General features: G+C 39.0%; 1 protein-coding gene across 1 annotated transcript in view; it reads right to left on the reverse strand.

The window, feature by feature from the left end:
• si:dkey-16j16.4 overlaps nucleotides 1-16,347 on the reverse strand; it is a 33,225-nt gene extending 16,878 nt beyond the window's left edge. Inside the window, exons 1-3 of the mRNA XM_031733415.2 lie at nucleotides 15,876-16,347; nucleotides 3,197-3,278; nucleotides 1,538-2,052 (exon numbers count right to left, since the gene is read on the reverse strand). Coding sequence (XP_031589275.1) covers nucleotides 1,538-2,052; nucleotides 3,197-3,278; nucleotides 15,876-15,944 — 666 coding nt within the window. The 5' untranslated portion in view covers nucleotides 15,945-16,347. The remainder of the gene's footprint in view (nucleotides 1-1,537; nucleotides 2,053-3,196; nucleotides 3,279-15,875) is intronic.
• Between the last annotated feature and the right edge of the window lie 5,120 nt (nucleotides 16,348-21,467).

Consider the following 21,467-nt stretch of genomic DNA (forward strand, 5'->3'; position numbering starts at 1 on the left):
TGTGCATGTGTAGTGAAGGCTATAAATGCTAGCCTATCTAATGCTAAACTCATTATGGAAAGTTACAAGTCACCAAAAAAAACAAAAAACAAAAATAGAAATCACAAGCTTTGCAGAATTTTGGTGAATATGATGGAAACTACCATCAAAAAATGAAGAGGAAGTGAGTGCTGCATACGCTGCCGTAACTGCTAGAGTTTCAGTTTTGCACAGAAGAAAACATGGCCTGATGTGAGTCAGTATCTGTGTCATAAGTTAGCAAGAGAGTTTGAAACACTGCATTGGACCTTTACATGCTAAATGACAATACCTCCTAACAATACCTTTGTTAGAATCTGGTCACTGATTTTTTAAGTCTTTACCCATCTGTGTAGCCATCTCTGTGTGTGGGTGCTAGGCTGCCAGCACATATCACATACCTGTAAGTGCCAACAGCCAAACTATGAGCTAGTCAGACGTGAACTCTAAGTTTTCTGTGATGCACTTTTACTAAAGGTTTCCATAGACTGCTTGGATTTATGCCCTTATACACTGATGACTTGATACACTTAATAAAATGAGCTTCCACTGAGGTGTAGTGAAGTGTGGTACACGGTGCTGCAGGATATATGTGAAAGGCAAGTGGCCCGGATCCTCACAAGTTGCCTCAAAATGACCCTGTTATGGTCAAGGAAGTATAAAAATGCATGCCATTTTCTCCAATATGGATGACAAAACCATTTCCTTCAGGGCCCATTGATACTACGATCGTTAACAGGGTTTTTATGGACTCAAAATTGGCTGTTTGGGGCTGACTGAACATAACATAATAAGTCTACATGAAGACAACAAGTGTTACCTTAAAATACAAAAATGTAGGCATTTTCTTGTCATTTAAGGCAACATAACAAATAAGATTGCTCAGACGGCACAAGTCCTCCCGAAGGGCAAAAGCTATACTACAGTAAAACTTTGTTTTTATTACAATATGATGACTTCACCTTGTTATTGGTAACTATTGGTTATTGGAAATCAGATGGAAAAAATAAAAAAAGTGTGTTGAAGAGTTCTTTCCACAACCTTTCAGAGGATGTATTACTCAATGTGGTTTCTTGAGATTTTTTCCAAGGTCAATTTTGACCTTGGGCTCAATGAAGGTCAAAGTCAAATGCTTGGCCAACCTAGGCACTCATGTCTCCTGAGGCCTAGTATATTGTTGTGAAGTTTGAAGACGATCCATAAAAAAAAAAACCAAATTGTGGGTAATACAAAAGGTTTTTTTTCACATTTGGTGTGACCTTGACCCAGTTTTTACCCAAATTTAATCTGTTTGAGCTGTTTTTTTTGCATCTACCATCACAAAAAATATGAAAATGACATCTTGAAAACTGTAAATGTTAGATTGCTAAGAAACAGACAGACAAACAAAATGAACTAACTACATCCTGCCTTCTTTCAGGGGAAAATAAAAAGGGTGCATTATACAAGCTGCAAGAAAAACCCTGCTTTAATAATTTAGCACTAGCATATACATGCTCCTCGTATTTAACTCACGGACCTGTTGCATTTTCTCCAAGTCCAGACTGGGTCTCCCTGGCTCCCCCCCGTAGCTGTGCCGAAACTTTCTGTAAGGTGCTGATTGGTCAAAGTGGGTCAAGATGATGGGTCGTGCAACCGGCGGCACCACCTGCAGCTGAAATCGCATGGGGGGTGGCTTGAGGCTACGTGGTGGGCTGGAGCTGAAAAGTACAGGGCTGGGGGAGGCAGCCAGGCAAGCACCGGGCTCCCCCAGCGACCTGGCGGAGGCGGCAGGCGACCTGCAGCCACAGAGGTCCCGCACCTCCTCATCACTGGAGGCACTGCTGTGGTGATCGCCGTGGCGCTGGGAGAGTGAAGACACCCACTTCCTGTTATCGCCACAGCTGATTCGCTCGAGTTCTTCCTCTGAAGAGTGGCGATCCAGATTGGCATCTAAAAGGAGCCGCAGACGTCGCAGCCGGGCAGGAGAGAGGGGACCCTGGTTGTGCTGCTGGCTGGTGGCCAGAGGGGTGAGGGCACAATTTCTTCGCCTCTCTAGGAGAATTAAAAACTCATAAGTAAAAAATTTTTTAAAAATTAATAAGATAATAATTTAATACCGAGCAGACCAGTTACACTGAAACAAGGTACCCCTCTGCTCTCATCTTTTCCCTACTTTTAAACTAACCACTAGTCAGATTTATCTCTCTCTCCCTCCTCTAAAGGACTAGGAAAAAAGTCACCAGGAATCCTAATGAAGGCTAAGTAATCATTCTAGATCACCCCAACTCTATGCTATCAAATTATATATATTTTCTATTGTTCTCCCAGGTCTTGGAAATCAGGGAACAAAGACAATCACTGTAGCTGACAAGCATCAAAAACTATTTGGATTTGTTACATAAATCTGTTGCATCAGCTTTTTTTTTGTAAGGTAAAATGTGTCAGGTAAAAGTGTGTCAGGTAAAACTTATTTTTTTGAATTATTTGTACCTCCTTCCAGTAGCATAGCACTTTATTTTCATCTTGTTTAAGTGAGAGAAGATCCTGTAGCTTTGTGCAAACTACAAAGTCAAAATCGTGAAGTTTACCAATCTATTTTACTATGAAAATCAAATTTTACATTGACGAAAAGTTGAAATTGTTTGTACGCGCTGTCAGTTATAGTTCGGTATCGGCAGGTCACATTTAGAATTTAAAAGAAAGAAAAACAAAATCTGAATCAGCCAAGTTAAGTGCAATGAATACATCTACTTTTTAAGGTAGGTGCTTTAAAAAGAGCCAATAAAATTTTTTAAAATCCTAAAACTAGAAGCTGTTATAAATGACCTCAGAGCAGCTGCTATTTGGCCATATTTCCTTTTTCTAATGAATCTTCTGCCAGCAGCTTTCTGAAGTAGCTCAAGTTGATTGAAGTGAAGCGCTTTTCAAGTTTCCTGTAAGCAATCTGTTACCGCCAACTAGAAGTATAAGCATGAATGGCTCTTTCAGCATCCTCTTTTCACCTTTACTGCATTTCTTAGGTGATTAAAACTATTTTCGTTTCCCAGAAAACACTGTAATAATTTGAAGGACATTTCCAGAGTCAAAATTCTCCTCCAGTAATCAGTGTTCCCCTCTAATCTTTATTTTTGACCCAAAACAGAAAGTCATCATCTATTTTCAATTAAAGGTGATTTGCCTGGCAGTGGGAACATACCTCTGTCAATCTGTGCAAGCTCCTGGTTCTCCCCTTCTGAGTCATCGCTCTCCCCTCCCTCTCCGCTGCCATGGTAGGAAATCTGGAAAAAGCATCAGCTTGTACTGTAGGTCAAACATGCAGTGCTAAATTAACCCCTTATATCCGCTGCTGATATGAATCTTAATATTACATACACAAAAAAATACAAAGTTTATCATACCAGGATATATAAGGGTCCTTCTCTTTCAAGCCAAAGAAAAGGAAGATTTGGGTCTTAGATCGTGACACTTGGCGTGGGTGTAAAACTGATTTGTTTGCAGTTTTAACAGGGCTTAAAAGTGTTTTTTTAGCCCTGAATATTTCATGTGTATATCTCTTTCCGTTCACAGGTTTTGACGGCAATAATGCAAACTAAAAATCACCAAACTTTAACTTACTTTTATATAATTCCAGAGCCTTTATGTTAGCAAATATTCATACCATGAGGGTAAAATTTTGCAGGGCTTCAGTAAACATACACAAGTTGCTGTACAGAAAAAAAACATTCAACCTAAACCAGACTGTCTCTTTAAAAATCGTTTCCTCCTCTACAGCAGCAACAACAATACAGATACCCTGCAGACTGCAAAGCTAACAGTTAAGTAATGCGCCTCACACTCAGTAATTACCACTCCGAGGCTTCGCTGAGCAGCTGCCATCTGTGCTTGAGCTTGTGTGTACGATGACACACATACATCCACACAAACATACAGTGTCCTCCCTTCTAGTGTGTAACACACACACACACACACACACACACACACAACCTCCTCCTCCTCCTCTTTCTGAAGGCCTTCAAAAAAAAAAAAAAAAATACAGTGAAACAGGGGGAAATGAGCCAGGGTTTCAAAGACAAATACAGGGAGGACAGTATTCAATTCATATTAAGTGGAAGTTCCAGAGTATGCTGTTATGCAACAACATCAAGGCCGTTGAAATCACATTATTCACATCTTATATCAGCAGTAATGAGTAACAGGAGTTTTGGCCGACTTTCTGTCAGCCAAAACTCCTGTTAATCATAAATGTAGTTTCCTTAAATTGCTACAGACCCATGTAGGCTAAACTGACTGAAAACATGTCATACTTGCAGTCCAATGTGTCACATCAGTGCAGACCAAAGAATAGGCCAAAGCAAGTCTGATGATGTAACACTGCAAATACTCTTTCCACACTTTCTGTTGCTAGCTCAATGATTTTTGTCTTTCACAAAGTAGGACGGTGTCTAAATGACCCTTGAAAACAATGTTAATTTATAGATGATGTTTTAGAACTAGACCAAAAAACTTTGGGACCATCTAATAAGATTTTTTTACCTCCTTGTGATTGGCCATTTACAAATGTTTAACTGGAGTCCCCCTTCATTTCATGCTTCCTTTAAAAGATTCAGTCGTTTATACTCTCCAAGAGCAAGTCTGACAACACCAAAAAGTCACATCTGAGCAGGTTTTAGCAGGTATGCAGGTAAACAGTCCAAGCTGGGTGCAAAAGATGGACATTTTTTCCCAAATGCCTATTTTCAAAGGCTTAGCTTTCTATTATTTTTTAATCAATTTAAATCCTTAAACAAAGATTTGCAGAACAAAAGAGAAATTTTGGTGCCAGATATCAGCTCACTGCATCTGTAGTGCATTCAAAATTTGCACCCAGAGGCTAAGTCAGCAGAGAAGCCCAGATAATGTTTCTGGTGGTAGGTTTGTGAAATGAATGTAGCCTGTCCCAGTTTACTTTCACAGAGAGCTGAAGTGCTCCACAGACAGGTCCCTAATCTATTCCAGATTTTATATGGGCTAATACAGAGAAACAGATGATCATACATGTCATTTGCCAATTTAGAATCACTGGTTAAGTAAACGTGTGTATCCGGAGTTTCTAGAGAAAATGCAAGCAGGTTTTAACAGAATATGCAAACTCCACACAGAAAGGCAAAGTTGATTTGAAGCAGGAACCTTCTTGGTGTGATGTGACAGTGCTAGCAGTAGCTAGTAAGCACTACATGCCAAAGTTTCCAATTTGACCAAGTGCTAAGTGCTAAATTAATATGACTTATTCCCCAAGTTATAGCATACTACCAGCAATGAAATGGCTCATCAACTAAAGGCCATTCAGGGTCGCTATAGCTCAGGAGCTACAGGTCCTCTGTTAATCAGGAAGTTGATGGTTCAATCCCTTGCTACTCCAGTCTGGATGCCAATCTATCCTTGAGCAAGATACCGAACCCCAAGTTTGGTCCCAGATATCAGCTGACTACATCAGTAGTGCATTCAAAATTTGCACCCAGAGGCTAAGGCTACGTTCGCGTTGTGTGTGACGTCTTCTTTTGCACATGCGGGCCGCTTTGAGCGTTTACACTAGAGCGCATTTGCTGTCGCATTTTATTTGTAGTGTGAACAAGCAGACAAAAAAAATCGGATTTGATAAAAAAAATCGGAATTGAGCATTAAGACCTGTAGTGTGAACGTAGCCTAAGTCAGCAGAGAAGCCCAGCTAATGTTTCCCCAAGTTTTTCTCTGATGCATCCATTGCAGTATGAATGTTAGACACTAAGCACATGTAGGAAAAAGCATGGAAAAGTGTACAAAACAGTCCATTTCCCATGAATGCAATTCCTACATTTTTTGACAATCTAACAACAGGAGTTTAATGAGTTTAAGGAACAACATGGCCATGCTTAAAAATGAAAGGCAACAATTAACAGAACTTTTTAACCCTACAGGAACATTAACTGAAGCAATAAATATCCTACAAATACTAAAAAGAGCTAAAAATGAGCTACAGCTGAAAATGCTAAATCAGAAGCTGCACTTGCTCAAAGTAAACTGGGACATGCTCCATTCATTTTTAAAAACATGCCACCTTCAGGGATCTCAAGGCAAAATGTTCTAACAATGTTACCGCTAAAGATTTTTTAAAAATTATCACCAACCATTTTTTAGAACATATATAGAGGATGCTATCCTATCTTAATGAAGAACATTTTGGGAACAAAATATAAAATTCCACTACAGTAAAGTCATCTAAAAGTGTAACAAAGGGTATATTCCAAGTAATAAAAGAGTGTAGCCTTCATGCTTTTCACTGGTGCATGAGCTGTGGGAAGGATACTCAATGAACAGACCCAGAGCCAGTTCACAAGACAAAACCCCTTGGCTGAGGGAGTCTTGAGTTAAACAGCTTCACTTCATGAACTCCATAGGAAAAAGACGTTGAGGAATAACTGTGAGGAGGAAATGTGTTTTGGCAAGTGGTTGGCTTGGGCTTCAACTCCACTGTATACTACAGAGAGTTATTGTTGGGCAGCATCCATAAAGCAGTCGAAATCCTGTTAAAATTACTGCCATAGCATACTAAGAGTGAACTGGTTCTAGCTGCAGGTTATAAACTTTTTAATTGTACTTAGAAGAGACATGAATTTAGTCTGAGTCACTTAAATCGGTTTTCACTCGCAGTGAGATCACCACTGAGATCAAGTTAGCAGCTTTTCCTTCTCTGCTTCTTTGGAATTCTGAAAGCTTCTCCACAGACAAATCTCTGTTAGTCGGAAAAATGAATGATTCTGATTCTGATTCAATTCTGGCATGTTTACATTTGAGATTTTCATGCCAATGTCCATGAACATGCTCTGTCTGCATCTTGACCCCCCATGCCCCCTCCAAAAAATGTCAGCTTAAAAAACAAACAAAAAACCAACGCACAATTTTGCCCATAAAAACAGCAGCAGTCTGCTAATGCATGCTAATTGGTTGGCTAAGGATATATGGCAGGAAGTCCTCCCTCGATGACAGCCGTTTCCAAATGATAACAGACAGTAAAGTGGTTAAACCACAACAGAAACCCCATGTGTGTGAGAAGCATGTGGTTTTGGTGGCTGAAGGTGACTCGTGTCTGGAAAAAGACAAATCAAAATGGCAGATTGTGCAGTGGCTCATGGTACTGTGACTGTGACTTACAGAAAGATATTTTAATGCAATCAAAATCTGAAAATAGAGCAACAGCTATTCTCTTGACCCTGGCTGCGGTCAAACAGACCAAAAAAATGACTTCCTTTTCCTAATCACTTTACCTTGATCTCAATGGAAAACATGTCAAGGAAATTTGTAAAGGAGAATTTCTAAGGACTTAGGAAAAGTGAACCACTGTGCTCAGGGAATCTGACTATACTTACATAAGACTACTTAACAATGTGAATGTTGTTGACATGGAACTAGCCGGAAATGACATCCACATCTTAAATACTTCATCCCATGGAGGTCACAGTGATTGTGATTAGTTGCTTATCACTCGTATTTTCTCTTCCTACTGGAGAGATGATCTTATTCTGACTTTCTGGGACTGAAGTCAAGACAATCCTAAAGACTGCAATACAATAATGGACATAACTAATGCAAACTAAATTATAGTGAACTTTAAAATGACTTTGATCACTAATAAAGCTCATAATCTTAATTGTTTAAATCGTAGAAAATCTTTTCTCAGAGTTCATTTTTGGGTTTAACAACACTGTGTTAAAGAATCATACATATCAGCAGGTTAGGTCACAAAATGGAAAATGCACTGTTAATATTTATATGATTTCTATAACTTGTTATTTATGTTTATTATTTTCACAAACTGATGGTTGCTATGAAGTGTGGGACTTTCCTGTCATGAAGGATGCTCCAAAGTATCCTTTGCTAAATAAATGAAGTATTGAGCAGTTATACAGTAGTATCATTCACTCACTTGGAGATCTTCCTAAGCAAAAATGACTTCAACAGGAGACCTCTTCAATTAAAAAAAAAATTATAAAAATTGACAGAAGAATAACTTTTATCACATGAAAGTTTTTTGAGGGAGAGAATATGGCTCCATAGGGCTAGACTATCTAGCTATGAGACTTTACAAGTTCTTTGCTTCTAGCCTCTCACCAGAATGGGCTAAAAGACCAACAACAGCTCAAGCATGAACAGAACCAGACCCCTTCCCATGAACTCAAGCTACTACAGCATCTGATAAATTTCTCTTAATGCAAAACAAGTACATATCAACAGATCATAAAAAATAAGCTATGCAAAATCTCCTCTGGGAGTGTGAAGCAAAGCCGTGGTGCATGTATGAGTATTTGAATAAGTTTCGCTTTGTTTTTCTAGACAGCAAAAACTTGGCATGTGACAGTTATCTGATATCAGGTATTACTATGAAAGAGAGAAAAACTTTGCATGTGTTCTCAGTGAACCACATCTGATACGGGTACTGCTTTGGCACAGCTAGCTACAACAAACACTAGCTTCTGCTTAACTGACATTCACCATCACACTGTGCTGTAGCGCCAGCTGTTCAGCTCCAGGATATGGTGCTAATGGTTGCTCCCTTGCTACTGTAAAATAAGCAGTATTTCCCTTAGTAGTCTGCATAAAATAATGAGTTCAGTTCGTGCATGATGCTCTGGTCAAGCCTGGACTGCATAACTCCAACTTAAAAAGACTGCATCATAGAATATAATCACGAACAAATACAGATACTAAGATTTTTTTTCCTGGCTAAAAATGAGCAATTGGAAGTATGTAATTAATTTAAAGATTCTGAGTTGGTTAACTTGACAGAAATGTATGCATTTTCTTATCGTTTTTATCAGACTTTCTTGGATGCTATGAAAAAAAACAGAAATTATGATATAGATAACTGCATTAAAATGCTCTCAGTCCAGAGGTCTGGTTCAGTAAATCCGATCAGCTGACAGCAACCCTAGCAGACAGGTAGCAGCTACAGTTGCCCAAGTCTGACCTGTGACTCAAACAGGTTTTAATAACATGAGTTTTAAATGTGATTAAAATACAAAAGTTTGCTTCTATTAAAAAATGAAACTATATACAGTTAATATAAATATGGAATTGAGCAATATAGACTAAAGCAGTTTTTCTGTAGCAGGCAGTAAACATGTTTATTTCTGTTGCAAAGTTGAACATTTTAACATGGTAGGCTATGGGAACTGCCTCATTTTTTGATCCAGCCTCTAGTGGCTATTAGAGGAATTGCAACTCTTTAGAGAATATGTAATAACCACATGTTTGACTTGTCACAGCACCAGACCAGAACAGGTATGGATTACAGAAAAGTGGGTGGTGCCTTGCAAACAGTATTTCTGCAAAAAAAAAAGTATCTGCAGGTGCACTAGTAAAAATATATATATATTTTAAAAATATATAGCAGTTGGTTTACTTGCACTAATACATCGTCAATTAATTTTAATAGTCAGCCTTCTTGTAAATTCAATTCAAAATGTGGGTCAATATAAACTGGTTGCTGGAGTTGCGTGTTTTTTGTTTTTTTTTAGAATTTTATTTCCCAAATTAGTTAAGTAATAAAACAGCTATTATCAACCTCTAAAACTCTGTATTATAAATCATATTTGAGAACTAGTAACAGACTAATACCTTTCTCTACTTTTTTGACCATTTAAAAGTTGCAAACTTGGGCACTTTCTAGTTCTTTCAGGCTGCCAGTTTTCATCTAGTCTCAAACAATCAGTTTCAAAACAATCCCAGCTATTTACAGACTTTGTTTATCTTAATACATTTGCTAAAAATGGCATATAAAGGAGCAGTGCCCCACCTGTAAGCACATTCTTCAAAAATTCTTTCAGCTCCCATAAATTAATGTTGTAAGATTAAGTTTAACACTGTGAGAAAAAGGATTTACAAGGTTTATTGACATTAGAAGTGAGCAGAAGCTTACCTAGCTATTCCATATCTAAAGATAATATATTAAGTTGTGACTGAAGTACACATTGAAAGCCAAGAATGAAACACAATTAGACAAAAAAAAGAAAAAGAAAAAAAGAACGTAATCCAATGTTATGTTTGGATATGTCAATGTTTTAGAAAATAAGGCAACTTATTTTGGGGCTTGAGGTCTTAATAAATGTTATCATATGCCTTATGATGACTTTATCATCTCCTTCATTCACTTTGGGAGCAGGTGAAAGCTGTGCCAGAAACATCTGCTTGTTAGGAAAGTTTAACCTATCACCCAGCCTTCAGCCCACCAAGAAAAGCTGGCCAAGAACTATGTGTGTTCTTTTACTGATATAGGGAACTATATGCAAAGAAGAAACCACACAAACACAACCTAATCAGGAGTTCAATCGGCACACCCTTCCATGCTCATTAGCATTGCACTAATATTTAAGGTCCCAATCGCGTTGAATCTGAAAACCGGTGTGAAAAAATATTTGAAAAGGTTAATGACCCTCCACTGTCATTCTCACATTGCTGGGAGGTAGCTCTGCAGTGACAGCATTCAAATATCATTTTGATGTTAATCACTGGTGGTGATTTTCATCTTCCGGTCCAACTACTACGCAGGTCTGTGCTGCTACTTTGCATGACAAATATTCAAATTAAGTTTGAGGTGAGGGCTTGGACTGCTGTGAGCTACATGGGTCTGCACTACACCTGAGAATAACTCCACCAAACTAACTACAAAGCTCAGTAAGAGTAAAGTTTTATAGTACTTAAAAACATTTAGAGAGCTGAAGTATGACAAAAGAACTTTAAAATAGAAAAGGTGACCTTTATGGACCAATATATCAGCTGATAACGCCCTGTTGACTCATGTTGGCATAACGGCAAATAAGATGGCATTTACAGATGTCAGTGGCCAGTATGTTGTTTGAGTTTAGAAAGCCTACATGGAGAGCTAAAAGTTATCCATTTCCTTGGAAGCAACACAGGAATAACTACCCACAAAATCAACATGATTTCATTTAACTCATTTAACTGTTGGAAGTGACTATCGTACAAAGTTATTATGACACACAATGAATCACGGCTACAGGATGAGCCTGGAATCAATGTAGGCATATGCTGCTTTGACTAGCCACTTATCCCACATAGTATTAAGGCCCTTGGAAGTTTACCCAAACTGCACTTTTCACTTTTTCTTTCAGTGAATTGTGGAAAAACAAATTAAACATTTGGGGTACCAATGCTAGTATCACAGACAATAAACTGCTACTGTGTTGCTGTTTAAACTATGATAGACATTTCAACATACTGATGTTCCTGAAAAATGGATCAAACATGCTGGGGAAAAAAAAAAAAAAAAAAAAAAAATCACATAAATTAAAATCTACCAAATTTCAGCCCAATCTGATGTACTTAAAGGGCCTGTAACTTGGAAAATGTTCATATTTAGAAGGTAAAACTTTGCAGGGCTTCATTAAATGTGGTATACTTATTATACCAAACAAATTAGCTGATTCTGAAGCAGTCAGGTAAGAATTGTGTTCAGATTTGGTTGACCCATACGTTTCCTCACCTGATGATTTACTCATATTTAGGGGAACGTTTAAGTCATACTTTTGTTTTATTCACATTACAGTGTTACATTAGTCCTGAATAAAAAGACAGAAAAAAAAAGAAAGAAAGAAGAGAGTGCCTGAAGTTCATTTGGACAAATAAGCAAAAATGAAAATGAGCCTGCAGGAATAAAGCATAAAAACTGCTATTGTGTACGCATGCAAACACATACAAAGACTTGTGTGTTTGTGTGTCAAGAACAGTTGAATGAAATCCTTGTCAGTGCCTTGCATCACTGAGCAGCTTGCTAAGCTGGATCAATGGCAATGTCACAGCGTGCGCACACACAAATACACACCACCCAGTTCACACACATATCAGCTTTGCTCTGCCCTTCCACACTGTCATGGACACTGTCACACTCCATTCCCCCTCTCATAAAGACACACAGCATAGGAACAGACATGCTTGCTTGTTTTCAGCTCACACTCAGCTGGTGGATCTTCCTCACAGTAGTGTAGCTCTAAGTGGTTTTAATCCGTCGAAGCTCCAGGACCTTGAGAGACCTTTTAGTCTCTTTTAAACTATCCTGAAGCCAATACATCAGCTTCTTTGGGTCTTTAAAGGGCCAAAACAGCAAGGGGAGGAGTCAAAGTGTACAAGAAAAAACTGCTGCAAAGGTTCTGGACCATAATTTCCCAACTTTTACTAGGTATAAAATATCAGCAGCACCACACAGAGTTCAATAGTGAGGTTCATGTCCTTCATATAGGTTTATGAATTATGCGTCACAGTGATGTTACTATCCAAAGTAGATGAGCTCTTGTAGAAACCAGAAATCTTTATTATAATAATAATAATAATAATAATAATAATGGATTGGATTTATATAGCGCTTTTCAAGGCACCCAAAGTGCTTTACAATGCCATTATTCATTCACGCACACATTCATACACTGGTGGAGGCAAGCTACGGTTGTAGCCACAGCTGCCCTGGGGCAGACTGACAGAGGCGAGGCTGCCATATCGCGCCATCGGCCCCTCTGGCCAACACCAGTAGGCGGTAGGGTAAAGTGTCTTGCCCAAGGACACAACGACCAGGACAGAAAGGCCAGGACAGAAAGGCCGGGGATCGAACCGGCGACCTTCTGGTTACAGGTGCGCTTCCCAACCACCTGAGCCACGGTCGCCCCCAATGATATGATATATGATATCAACTTTAACAAAAACTGTGTTTTGTTTCCAACGTTGTGGAAAAGATCTACTCTATCCACAATCTGAAATTGAAACCGTGACGTCTGTGATTGCTGGTGGTCATTGTTACCATGGAAAAAAATGAATGTTTAATATTCACAAATACTACTATACAACATTACATGGATTATACTCAAAAGGTTTGAAGGTTGCTGTGGATTTTGGATATGCTGTGCATGCACTGTGTGATAAGTAGTTCCTGTGGCTCCACAGTGTAGTGGTTGACACACTCCCTTAACAAATAAAATATTCCCTTTAGAGCTCGGGAAAAGGCACAAATCCCACTAAGGGTGTGTCAGGAAGGGCATCCGACATAAAAATCTGCTAAAACATATAATTAGAGCTACCTACTGACCCCTTATAAATTCAAATTAAATCTGTTTATGGTCATGATTCATTTCAAAGCTGGTTTGGTTCGAGGATTAAAACTCTTTGTACAAGGATTTTCTGGAACGTCAATGGACAGAATGAATAGGAATTTCAATTCCGGAACTGGAGCCCTTAAAAAGTGGGCAGTTATTGTTAAGCTCTATTTAGACAAGAGGCTGGATAGCAAAGTTATCAGCTAATGGTAGCTAGCTTGGTTAGGTCTCAATCACACAGGGCTAAAGACTGGTCACAAATCCTGGGAATCACCGGTCACTAGAGAAACATGTCCTTTTCCCAGATGGTTAGGAGGTGGTTGCCAGACGGTGCTTCAACAAATGAAATCAGTGCAAAGATGATGCTGCACCAAAATCATCCTTGTGATTATTTCAGTCGCTAGCAGATTTCAGATAGAAACTTACATGGAAGACACAGACTTGGATGTGGACACTCACCATTGACCCTTGAAAAAGTGTGACACGAACTAGAAACATTCATCTACAGAAAAAATGTGGGGCTTTAGCACTCCAACCAGCACATTAACAACTTTTACAACAAAAGTAAAAGTTGTAAAAGGTACTTTTACTTTGAAGGTGAGAGTTCTTCATTTTCAGTTTGTGTCATACTTTTCAATTTAATGACCACTTAGCAATTGGTTTGCAAGTTTGTGCAGACAGTTAGTGTCTTTCATGCAAACTACTAGCAACAGTAACAACACGCAAGCGACCAAAACAACTGCAAGGAAGTACTGCCACTGCATACCTCCTTGCAACCTTCACCAACCACTTGCAAAGTGGTAGAAGAATTCCCAAGAAGCTAGTGATTACAGTCTGGTCTCTAGGACTGCATCAATAGGACATTAAAAATTGTTTTCCACAGCAACTGCCAGTAACTACTCACAATCAAATCACAGAATAAACATTTTTCCCTTGTGACTCGAGGTTGCCAGATGGTTCCCAACCAGTCTCAGGCCTCAGCGAGATTCATCCCTCCAACTGACTGATAAAATACTAAATACCATCTTAGTGACCAACAAACAGCAGGGCAGAGTTTATAGCTAACTTTGTTTTAATCTATATAAAGGACCAGAAGAAAAAAACAAACAAAAACAAAACAATCAAATCATTTTTTTCTGTTTGTGACTTTGTGTCTCAATAATTGACATGAGTACACTCACTATCACTAACTAAGATTCTAATAAGATTGTACTAAACCTTGATTATCCTTTAAAATTCCTTCAGTCGAAGGTGATCCATTGGCTGCCTCTTCTTGAATCATTACACTGCATTAGTGCAGGTCCTCGAGCAGGGGTCACAGTGATTGTTTCCAGCAGAAATTCTTTATAAATCACCATTGTACTGGTTTAAGAGTGCTGTGCAGAGGCTTTCACAGGCCATGAGAGATCCTGTGTCAGTCCAGCATGAAGTCAACCAGCCTTGTCACAACCCACAACTCACTTTTCCCATCACTACGACAGGCAGAACGTATTCCACCAGTGAGCAGATCAACAAACACAAACAATAGCAGACAATAGGGATGGCACACTTTCCCCCATATCCACCTCCAGGCCTTTGAACAGGCGCACTTTGGCACAAAATGGCTGTCATGCGACTATACAGTTGGTTGACGCACAATAGTGTTGTGGATGGAGCAAGTCAGTGACCCGTGCAGGATACAATTCACTGTTCAACTCCCCAAAAAGAGGCATTATGCAAGCCGAACAGGCAGCAACAACTGAGGAGCACTTACATGGATTCTGTGGTGGACAATTGGAGGGTAAAGATGTAGATGTGGGGGCAGCTGCAGCTTGCAGCAATGACGTTTTTACTGAAATGTTTGTTTGTGTACATCCTAAATGAGCTTCAATTTGTACCCCCACACCCACCCCAAACACACACATGCACACTCTGAACTACTACCACCAGCCTTTCTCTTACACACAGGAGGCCAGTGTTTCTCAGTGTTTCTCCTTTCTTATACGACAGAGGCGAACATGTTTAGCTCAAGATAGATTTTTAAGACCTTAACTTGTAAACACCAGGGAAAGTCCTGTAGTAGCCATGAAGAGTAAATTCCTTGATAATGAATGAGGCTGAGAGTACCTCCAAAAACACACACAGCAGTAATGAGACTCTAGCCTGTCCCACAGAAAGAAAACGCTATTTAGGATTTGGTCAAACAGTAATAAACAAGAAGTCAAAGTAGCTCCTAGAAGGACTTTACCTCAAAATTATGAATAGTAGATAACAACTATTCGTTAAGATAAAGGATACATTGTTCAAACAGGCCGCTTGATGTAATGAATAACTTATAATTCAATTTGTAACTAAAAGTAATGGACTAATGGTTAAAATAGCGTCCAAGAGTCATGGGTAAACAGCTGAGACAATTTACTAACCAAAACTGATAAATGGTAAGCAGAATGTAATCACTAAGAGTAAACAGTAAGCTGAAAGTGGTCCAGATTCAGTTTAAATAAGTCCAAATGAACTCGTTTGACCACCAGAGGTGGTGCAGATGGAGGAGTCCATCTGATAGGGCTTTGTGGCCACTCGGGGTGTAAAAGGCTGGGAATGACTGCTGCTCTGTGCGTGTGAAAGAGAAATAGTGTTAATGAAGGTTCATAAGCGAGTCACGAGACAAAAGTAAAGCCACGCTGCGCTCACACACGCACACACACAGACACGAGTCACTTTCTTTCTCAGCTGTTTGTGCTGCGAGTTTCATGACAACCATTTCACGGTGTGTAATGAACTTACCTTCACTTGGAAAGGATGGATCTCATTGAGTGAATGTCTTCTCAGCTTCTTCGTCAGCGTCTTCAGCATTTTGTCTTATTTTCTCGTGTATGGCTTATCCCCGCTTGACTGCCTCCTATAGCGTGACGGTTACAGCAACTTCACCAGCGACTTTGAAAGAAGGCACACAACAAAAAGCAGCTGCACTGACTCTCTCCGGTGTCGATAAAAACACCGACACACCGAGATTCCTCAAACTGCGTAGATGCGGCTTCTTTTCAAAGGCAGTGCGCAGCAAACTTATTTTCGAGTTCATCGGAGTCACTCTGCCTTTGCTGTATGTTTAACTACTTTTATCTCTCCCGGAGTTTAACTCAAATATGTTTATGAGGAGGGAGGAGGGGGGGTAATAAAATTTAAATGAATATCAACTTGTTCGCATTCACACACGCACACTCACACACATACACACAGCCGAATGCACACCAGCTTCTCCAATACATAGGAGATCTCCTCTAGCTAGAGCGTATCGCTCTCGGATTGGCTGCCGAGCCCGGTGACGTCTGTGTTACTCTCTCTAGGAGGAGGCGGGCTAAGAGTTAAAGCCGTATGTTCTCCTATGTTTATTTCCTCAACAGGGGCGTATCCAGGGTTTTCATTAGGCAGCTTGGGGCCCATCTATTGTGAGCCAGCAGAGAAAAGCCAGGACAGGAAACAAGATTATGTTTACATTTATAGATAAACATGATATGTATATTTACAATTGTAAAAATATTTTTATATATTTATATAGACTCAAAAATGGTTTTTATCCTATACAACTGACTGTATACAAGGCACAAAAACAGTTGAGTTAGAATAAGTCTATTTTTATATTTTATGTTTACTGCTCATTTTAGTTTTTTTTTTTTTTTATCTCTAAGTACTTACCTATTTTATACATTCTGTTTATTTGTTAATTGTATATATTTATCGTTATTTTAAGTTCTATCCTAGGTTCTTTCACACCTTGGCTCATGTGATTAGAGGATCACCAGGGGGTCCTTTGTCCCTCTTTGGGGGGATACTCCCACTGGGTTTAAATCTGGGACTCTCGGCCATTTGACCTTAGAACTGAAGAAGCTTCTCGGATGAGAGGTGAAACGTCTTCAAGCAACTTAAAGAAGTCCAGACGCTTTTCTTTGCAAATTCCTTTGACTACGATGACCTGGATGACTGAGAACCTTCACAGACAGTCCTAAGAGAAAGCCAAACTGAATTATATTGTACTATGATAATGACAATAAAGATCATTCATTCAATCATAATAAGGTCCATGTCATATTATATTTATCTTTATCCTCTAATTTCAGTGTAGTCAATATAAAAAAATGGAATTCTCCAATTCTCACTTCATATCCCGAAGCTGTTTAAAATGAGAGATAACAAGCACATATGAGGTTGATTTAATTTTCCTTCCATTCTGATTGTTGTATCAGGGATAGGTGTTACACAACCTTGAACTTCAGCCTGCACCTTTCAGTTGGTCATTTAGTTCTTTTTTTTTCTTTAAATGAACCAAAGAAAGGGAATTATACTTACATATTTATTTATTACACTATTTCCATGATAGCTTAATAAATACTTATTTTAACTAAGCAAAATAAATACAATGAAGAAAACAAGTGTAGAAAATATTTGGAAGAATAAGGCTTTGCACATAAGTTATTCATAAGGCTTTTCTCAGTTAGGTACTTTTCCGTGTCCTCTTGCCTGTGACCTGGAACCAACATTAGTGTTGTATTCTCAGTGTTAAAGGATATTTCACAGAAATGCATTTGGAAAACTTAGGTAAGAGGAGGCTGGTAAAAGGAACTACAGTAGAGATGCAGTGTATCCTTTTACCTTCAGTGTATAAAACAAGTGTTAGACTATATGGTGACCAGACAGCATTTTCATTCCATGGCTGTCTGTCCCACATCTTGAGATGATGCCCCACATTCTGACAGGTTCTACAGGAAATGCACTTTTCTAGTCTGGCTTTTACCCAGTGTATATGGCTTTTTTAAAATTATAGTCAGGATGCCATAGTCATCTGAGAAAGTTAGAGGTCACTAAAGAGCAATGTTCCCTCTAAGCTGCGCACGTGCGCAATTCTGCTGGCACGGTCTCTGCGCACAGAAAATCTGCTTTGCGCACAAAAAAAAAAAAAATCTAACCTGAATTGAAATACTTTAACAATTCTGTTTTGCAGTGTTAGTCAGTAAGTGACTGGCTGCTCCCGTATGGGATTAGAACGATGCCACCTTATCCTATAGTCCAGCCAATGATGCGATTCACATTCGTATATACGCAGTTAATCAACGTCTTGACAGGCTATGACATCATCCTTATGTGCCGACACCGGTCTTTTAGCTGGCAAAGCGGCGTGGCTGATGTGGAGTGAAGACACGTTAATGACAACGTGTACAACCATTGGAGATGTGAGCAGGACAGACGGAACAATTGACAGAAAAAGTGTGGACTTAATACCAGTTTTTAAATTGTGTTGATAGGCTACGTAAAACCAGAGTTATGATAAAAATATATGCAATGTTTGGTTTTCTTCCTGAATACTATCGTTATTTATATTTACTGCGGGAAGAAACGGTAAAAACGGCGTTTTATAAGGAAAACGCTCGAAAGCACTCTCCGCCTGTGAGCAAAAACAAAACCAAAAAACCCCCCACCCTTTCCTATTGGTCGGAAAAAGTACCATGTCGACCAATCAAAAAATGATATGACAACGTGGCATCTAGTTGTTAAGAAACTGGGGGAAGTTTTAGGAGTGACAGCGGTGTTTTGAGATGTGAGAGATTTGAGACGTTTAGCGCAAATCTTGTGTAGTTAGTGTGTAGTGTAGTCAATAGTTTTGTTGTGTGTGTCAGAACAATAAGGCGTCTGCTGAATGTTACAGGTGTTACAGGAGTGAAACATCTGCTGTTGTCAGGCCTGCATTGCAGCTACCAGACCACATACTCATACTCATAATACAAGTCAGAGCTTTATATATATATATATCTATATATAAAAAGTTAAAAAGTTCAAGTTATTTTTACTTCCAATAGTGTTAACACACTACACAGGTCAATGACTAGATTTTTTTACATTTTCATTGTAAGTGGGCTAAAACAGTTAATTAAAAGTAGTCTAACATAAATGTAAATGCTGTAATTTGATTATTTTAATAAACCATGTAACTTGGATGGATTAGATGCTGGCGTGACCACAGTGCACACGTCTGATGTCGCTCACAGTGGTCCAGGGGATCGCTCAGGGAGTTTGTGTGTTCGCTCAGACACATGAAAAATTAGAGGGAACACTGCTAAAGAGTAACAAGCTTTGCAGATTTTGTTGACAATGAATGAAACTACTACAAAGAAAAGGAAGTGGCAGTATGTTCTAAGAATTGTAAGAAACTATAGTTTCTATATGTAATTGTAGAAACTATGACAAGAAGAGTACTCTTTAGACATAGAAACACAGCTCATTAGCTGTTTCAGTTACTTAAGATGTGCAATTGCCCTTCGCCGTTTGTGTCTGTGTGATCAAAATATGGTCTGAATTCTTAGAGTGGCTGTGGCTCAGGACGTAGAGCAGGTCACCTACTAACTGGAAGGTTGGTGGTTTGATCCCAGTATCCTTGGGCAAGATACTAACCCCATGTTGCTCTCTGATGCACCCATCGGAGTATGTGTGGATGTTTGTTAGGAAGCACTTAGAAAAAGGTGCTGGGTGAATGTGCAAGTTGTGTAAAGCGCTTTGAATGTTATATAAAAGCCATTCCATTTACCATATGTCATTATACCATGTGACTTTAATTAAATCACTGCGACATTGTGATTCAAAGTGTAAGATGAACATGAGCTCTGTGGCACATCTCACACAAAATATACACCATAAAGTGGCAAAAATGGCCCAAATGTAGGACCAGAGGATGAATGCTATACAAAAAGCAGACCTCTATTGTGGCTGGTTAAAAATCCAAAACAAAGAGAAAATGGTACAAACAGTAATGCTAAAGGTGAAGGGCAAAAATGAAAAGGAGCACAAGAAGACAGGAAGTATACACAAAGAACATAACATAAGAGATATTTTGACTAAGGCTAAGGTGAAGACTGAACTGTAGGGTTTAGAAAACAGGTAGTGAAGAAGACATAGATGAATGCAATCAGAAAACAGGAAGCACAGCTCAGAGCAAGACATAAAAGAATTCCAGCTATCAAAGTAAAACGAGAAACAATCGAAAACAGAGAAAGGGAGGCACTGGAGAAACCAGAAACTCAAAATAATCACAAAAACTCACTGACAGTGTGCAGTCGAAAGTGAATGAAAACATTTTAAAACATGCGTCATTTTAAAACTCAAATCAAAGTGTACCCCACAATAGACAATAGTACTAATCAGTAGTGCATGTTTTCTAATTGGGGCTACTTTTTATTAAGGTCCAACAAAACACAGAGGACTGTTTTAAAGCCTGGGCAGCATGATACAATCATACAATCCTTCTTTTCAGCGATAATTCAGGTTTGAGGATGAAGGTGAAACAGCTGCAGGTACTGCAGATATAAAGCAAACAAATACAGTGTATCCGACCATTTCATGAAACTTTCCCATAAAGACAGAGAGAGAATTCAGCAGAGTGGGAGAGCATGGCAGGTATAATTGGTGTAAGTGAGGCATCCAGTTTCAATGATGTCATTCTTTGCAAGCGTGTTGCACATGCACATGCACAGATAGTCCACACATGTCCTGCTCTGCAGCATACTGCAAGCATTGCTAAATCTTCTAATGCATTGCACTTCAGAAGATTATTTATCTGAATTTTGGGGGAGTTTCTGCAGGTCTAGCTCTCTTTTTTTGTCCATTCAGCCATGACACCAGTTACTTTTCATGGCACACCAGTCCGCTTACTTATGAGGTTATTCCTAAATTGAAAATAGATTAGTGCACAATAACTTTTCTTCTGATTGTTCAACACTTTTCCGCACAAGCTGTATCTGCTGGACCTTTAAAGGCTTCAGGCTTTGCTTATTTGTGTGCATGTGTGTGTGTGTGTGTGTGTGTGTGTGTGTGTGTGTGTGTGTGTGTGTGTGTGTGTGTGTGTGTATGAGGGAGAAAGAGAGAGATATAGAGGCTTTCTTTTTATGGAGTAACACCTCCGGTCAATGACCTGTTCAACTTTCTAAACAACCTGTGTGGCTTGGCTCTGGGTCAAGCTCAATGAAAATCCTATTTGCAGCTGAATATAGGCAAGCTGTTAACAACACAGTACTCAAAACCTGAGTAACCTCTGTGACACACTTACTGTATTTTTAGTCAAGTATAAAAAATTAGATAATTTTTACCAAAGAAAAAGAACATCACTGTTATTGTAATGTCTTAACAGAAAGTCTAATGCTACTTTTGGTGTTCTTGTCTTGACATTTTTCCCCACATGAGGGCAGCATTTGTATGCAAGACAAGACTCAGAGACTCCTGTCAAAGAAAATATCCAGAATGTAAAAAAAAAGCATGTGTGTGAGTGCTCAGAGTGGTTTAAGTTTGAAGTGCTTAAAATGGTCTGTTACATTTTATAGGATGATTATTTGGATT

This window comes from Oreochromis aureus, linkage group 19, assembly GCF_013358895.1.
Source record: "Oreochromis aureus strain Israel breed Guangdong linkage group 19, ZZ_aureus, whole genome shotgun sequence".
NCBI classification, from domain to species: Eukaryota; Metazoa; Chordata; class Actinopteri; order Cichliformes; family Cichlidae; genus Oreochromis; species Oreochromis aureus.